Raw genomic sequence first — 6,000 nt, 5'->3', positions numbered from 1 at the left:
CTGCAGGAGAAAAATATAGATAGTTCAGGTCAGTAACAAGCTAAAATGAGAAGCATGGCTCCACAGCTTAGTGTTTGACACCCTACAGAAGTAGGTAATGTTGCACATCCTGGGTTCTACCTTCAGGCATTCCTACGTATTCTGAATTCATCAGTTACTGGATAATATAAAAACAAAACAAAAACAACAAAAAAACCCCACCCCAAAACCCGGGCCTGGCAGTTGTAGCTCAAACCCAGAAGTTCCCCCTCATAGTTAAGTGCCTTATCTCTTAGTTACAGGGTTAGAATTAGAGGGGCTCAAATTCTTTCCAGATTATTTCAGCTCACCAGAGAAGAGTTAAGGTGGAGAGTAGGAGTAGAAAGTTTAATGCATTAGCAGCCGAACATGCATTAATAGCTGGGAAATGGCATACTTTACACTGGCTCCTCCCCATCTACCTAATTTGATGCTCAGTCTGAAAATAAATTCTGTGGGACAAAGCAAACTCAGGTGACCTTTACGAGCATATAGCATTTCATTAATTTCTCTTGATGCGTAAAGCTTTATTTTTCAGACTTTAATGCAACAGCATGGCTTGCCCCCAACATTCAGATGAGCTTGTCTTTTTTGTGAATGGCAGGAAGGTAAGTTTTTTAATGCTTTTTTTTGAACAGCAGTGTTTTAATGTTTATTGTTCCTATTCAGGAAAGCTGTTATTCTGGAGCAACAGTTTATTCATGGATAATCATCTTTTATCTTTGATCTTCCTTATAGTATCCTGTTTTCTACCACAGTTTTTACATAGTCTGAGTGACTTTGTATCACCCATCATATCACAGAATTTTTAGAATTACAATTAGTTAGCTGTTTTCTAAAACCTTATACTAATATGGTACTAAAGTTGATATAGTTGGAGTAAATATATCACTAGTTTCAGTCATTAATCAAAAGAAAATAACTAGTTAATTTTTTTCTGTTCCTGATGCCAAAAGCTCCCATTTCATTTTCTAAGACATTTTGTTACCTTTTCTTACTTTGCAGGTCAGGTGAATAAGAATTCCTAATAACAAACACATTGTAAGCTGAAATGAAGGAATTTTATTTCTTAGTTAAAAAACAAACAAGCAAACTAACCTTGCTATTTATTTTTCTAGAGACATTTTTCAGTTTTGTGGTCAACATTTTTATACTCTAGAGAGGGCACTGACTTTTTTTTACCAGGTGAATTAAGGAAAATTAATTTAAATTTTTTCTGTCTGTTACGTTTTATCTGTCATTATGTCAACTGTGCTTAAAGGCATAGTCTGAAACCTTACTTCACTCTGCAGTTCCAAATAAATTCCTGAACTAGTTCATGTTGTTTTACACCTGGTAAATTGGAGCATGCTGCTGGTATAGCAGAACTGTTGAGAGAAGCCTGAGGTTCAGTCTCTCTTCATTCTGCAGCAATGGGTCCTAAAAAATGTTTTCAAAGTTGTTTGTATTATCTTGTTTTGAAGCATGTGGATGATACAGCAACATTTGTGAGACAAGGCTAAAAGCAAGGCCTGCATAAGCCCCACTCATACACATTAAACTTCATTACATTGAAAATATACTTAGTTACATATCCTCCCTGCTCTTCTTATGCTAAGATTTTCCTCTGCTTTTATGCTGATGGGTCTCTGCAAATGAAAGGGTTAATATCAGCTTCAAGGAGGGAAAAATATGTAGAATTTTCACACACACAAGTCCAAGGCTCTAAAATGAAGGGATTTCTGTTTCATGCCAATAAGACTCAACAAAGGATCTAGTCCAAAACCACTTTTCTTTCTAATCTTGTCCTTCCAGTGCTTACTCAGACTCTCTTCCCTTTCAGTTCTCTGAGTAAAATATTATTTCTATTACTTTAAAAGGATGTATTTGACCAATACTGCCTGACCCATTCCTTTATTTATCTGCAGATTGTGATCAAGTGACAGGATCCTGTTGCTGAACAAATACACCACATATTAATTCACAATCACTGTGTTTCAACATCATAGTTAATCCTTGTGAGACAATAATATTAGATCCTCTCTAACCCATAATCTCTTTCTTTATTTCATAATGTAGGTAATAGAGAGGCAGGCAGATCCCGAAGAATTGCTGCTGTATTATCTTAGAAAGAAACATATCCTTTTTTTGAACTTTGCCTTTGAGTTCTATAATTATGTAAATTACTGCAACTGGGGATTAAGATTATTTGTTTCACTTTTCTTGGGGAACCAATGTAAACAGAACAATAAGTAGAAATAACACAACTCACCTTGTATTTGTTCTCAGCAGAGCAATCCAGTGCTGTATGTGCATTGTGTGTGTTAGTTACATAGGTAAAACATTGTAAAGTTTGAGTGTAAGTCTTCTAAATACTGCCCAAATCTTCTTTACAGCTTCCCTAAGCATGAAAAACCTTTCAGTGCATTTGTAATGAAAATATTAACTAAAGAAATCAACATAGAACTACTTCCATAGTAAATACTTAGGCCACAGTCCTTCAAAGGACTTTTGCATAAGCTTATTTCATTATCTTATTATCTTATTTTCTGTCATTTGAGACTCTTCCAGTTGCTAACTGCTGTCAGGGCTCTATTATCCCAGCTAAGAAGCTGGCATGCAGGTTATAAAGTTAAGCAAGTGTGTTTAGCTTTGCTGTTGAGAGCCTTCTATGCCAGAAGAAAACCAACATTAATTTAAGGATTAACTGGAGAAGGGCAGTAATGGAAAGTAATTTATTAGCTGCAGCTTTTTTATTAGTTTGCATTGTGCGTTGTCCAAGCATTCAGTGGAATAATTAGCCTCTTTTTAACAGTCAAGTAGTATGATGTGATTAGTCATATGTTGATTACCAGTGGGAATGCACCAGTGGGTGAAATTGCACTGGGTTTAAAGAAATCTAGAAACCTATGGTGAAATCAGATGGAAGACATCATCATCACCTAAGCAAAATTGATGCAAATGCACACACCTAGTGGGAAGAGTAATAGGACTATGTATCATTCTGAAAAGGAGCTAAAATGCAAGGGAATGGTAAATTCCACTGGACTGCAGGGCACTGCAACACCAGAAGGAGACTGTGATTTGAGGGTGGAGCCAGTATATGGTACCACATAGGTGGTGCTAGTATAGGAGGCACACAATGGAGGGAGTCCTTCCATACAGAATTTATGTGTGTGCACTTGAGTATTGTGCTCCATTTTAAATTACAATACTCCTTGGATATTCAGAAAGCAGCACTGGAAACATATTGAGATCTGCTGGTACTGTTTTGCAAATGCAAGATACAGATAATTATGGGTAAGGATTAGGAAAGTATTATAAGTAAGGCTAATAAGACCTATTGCTGTATTTGTTCAACCCATCACACTTACAGGGTCCTGATTTCAGTCTTTTGGGGATTTACTAGGTATTGACAGTAGAGACTGAAGAACTCTATATGAGAAGTCTGCCACACATTCATTTCTCTCTCTGTCCTTACCCTTCTCATCTCTGTATGTGCTCTATTTTCATCTATCTTGTACACATTTTTTTGTCTCTGAAGCTATCTGGTCAGAATATCCCTCCAGTTCTGCACATGCATATAAACCAAAGCAGACTCAGAAGAATATAAAGTAACTTTTGAATGTTGTAAATTTTTTTCTGTAACGGTCTCCTTTGCAGTCCATCTCTCAGGTACAAAATATGGCTGTGGAGTAGGAGGCTGTGGTGCCTGCACTGTGATGATATCCACATATGATCCAGTTGCCAAGCAGATACGGTATCCTCGCACTGATACTTGGAAATAGTAATTTAGTGTTTTGAGAAAACTGTCCTTCAGTGGGAAATACTGGGTTTCTTTACATTTCCACAGATGGATTTTGGGGAGTTCCGGTACATATTTAAAAGCCTTCCTCTACAAAGGTGATTACAGAGTTAGCCTCACTATCACGCAGTAACAGAGATTTAGATCCTCCCTCTTCAATCCTTGGAAAAAAAAAACAAAACAAAAACCCAACATCAAACTCCCCCTACTTTCTGAGGAAATTATGTTTTTAAATTGTGTTCTTTATGATTTTGAGATGTCAGCAGCCCTTTTGTCATCTGCCTCTCCTGACTCTTCTGTGCTTATGTGAGAATATATCACTGTTAATAAGTCTTCACTAGGTGTTTCATGTAATCATTGATGAAATCTCCATGGACTTCGGCAATAGACACATTACATTGTAATTGTACAGTTTTGCCCACAGCAAAGTTAGGAGTTCTATTTGAAACTTTGTTCTATTAGAAATGCTGTGCCTGACTTCATCATTTCTGGCTGTAGACTTTGAATTTCAACGAAATATGTAGTACTTTTTTTTTCTTTCTTTTTTTTTTTAACTTAACCTTCCACTTCTTTAATTAGAAAATCTTCTCACTTAATGCCTAAGTCCCAGCTGTAGGAGCAGGATGCATACTCTCACAGTCCAAGTACAGGATTTTGTATACTTGCATATCCTCCTCCCCATGCCTTTCTGCTCAATCTGAGCATTTCTAGATTACCTGGAGTATATACCCTTTGTTTCTACTTCCATGGGCCCATATGACAAAGCTATTTAACACTATAGTTCTCCTTCACACCTCAAAGACATCGTCCTGCCAACTCCTGCCTTCTTCCCATATGCTTACTGCATGGTGCTGATGTCACTACTGTGGAAGGGGTTGGAAGCATAAAAACCAGGATTCATCCAATTCAGGTGAGAGTAAGCTGGGCTGTGTCAGGCTGCAAGATAATGAGATTTTCGTGTCCTATGTCTGCAATGAATTGGGATCTGTGAGAAGGTGCTGTGAGTCTATGCAATGAAGAGTCTCCAAAGGGATTCTAGAAACTCTGAATTTTGTCTAGTATTTTCAGATGAACAGGTGTTTTTAGGAATTAATACAGCAGTTGCTGGGTTGTGATTGGCCCTGTACAGGATATGGAAGGAGCTCCTCCTAATATACTACCATGCAAGGAGCACATCACAATCTCCACACCACAGGGCTATCCAACCCTATGCCATGCAGGATGCCAGCTTTCAGAAGGGGATAGGGAAGAACAAAGAGCATGTCAGTTTAATTTAGTCACCAGCATGGCATCTGGCTATGTCATTGAGGACAACATATTGCGTATGTTGTAGTAAGGGATGAGTGACTCCAGGTGGCAACCAGATTGACAGGTATTAAATTAGACACATTTTCCTGTGGGCCAGAGATTTCGCTTGGATTAGGTAGCTCTTTACTTCCTCCACTCTGGCTTGTCCCTGAAAAGCACGGTCTGACCACATAGATTTATGAATGTTTTCTAAACATCCTCTTTTTTCTCAATATTGTTTTCCAAGGGTCTTGACACTGGGACTGATTTGTGCTGAAGCTCTGAGTGAGGAGATGTTCTGTGTTCTGGCCTTCATGGTTAGAAATATTTAACATATGATTGATGTCTAAACTGAAAGTCTTGGGCCTTATTCTGTTCTCATATCAAGGAATTAGGATCTAATTCCTAACTAGATCCTAATCTAATTAGGGTCTAAACAGGAGCAAGTATTCTCCTTTAATTAGGTGATTGCTCTGAGCATTTTCCTCACAAATAGCCATAGTGGGATAGTCAAAATGCTGCTACCGGCCTACAGCCAGTAGATGACATACCTGAAGATGGCTATTCAGAAAGCCAGTGAAGCCGTAGCCTGGATTCAGGGCCTGTTATTCTGTTTTGTTCTAGGAAAGGCTGGCCAAGTGCTATGGCTCCCAGTGTGGATTCTGCACCCCTGGAATGGTGATGTCCATATATGCTTTACTGAGAAACCATGCGGAACCTTCCATGGAGCAGATAATTTCCGCTCTGGATGGTAGGTTTCAGACAGTAAATTGTAAAAAGTATAATAAAGGGATAAATACTTGATTGCCAAGTTCCTAAGTATGATTTGACTCAAAGAGCAGTAGATGATGTTCCAAAGAGGTATTTTGTCATAGCCATGATGGTTTAAGGACATATCAAAAACATAAAAA

General features: G+C 38.0%; 1 protein-coding gene across 1 annotated transcript in view; it reads left to right on the top strand.

Annotated features, from left to right (window-relative positions):
- The first annotated feature begins 2,991 nt into the window (after nt 1-2,991).
- LOC129207865 (aldehyde oxidase 1-like) overlaps nt 2,992-6,000 on the top strand; it is a 45,785-nt gene continuing 42,776 nt past the window's right edge. Inside the window, 4 exon segments of the mRNA XM_054829494.1 lie at nt 2,992-3,103; nt 3,595-3,757; nt 4,604-4,712; nt 5,714-5,840. Coding sequence (XP_054685469.1) covers nt 2,992-3,103; nt 3,595-3,757; nt 4,604-4,712; nt 5,714-5,840 — 511 coding nt within the window.

Source organism: Grus americana, chromosome 6, assembly GCF_028858705.1.
Source record: "Grus americana isolate bGruAme1 chromosome 6, bGruAme1.mat, whole genome shotgun sequence".
NCBI lineage: Eukaryota > Metazoa > Chordata > Aves > Gruiformes > Gruidae > Grus > Grus americana.
Note: the sequence above shows the minus strand (reverse complement) of the source record. Positions and strands in the feature narration are given on the sequence as shown.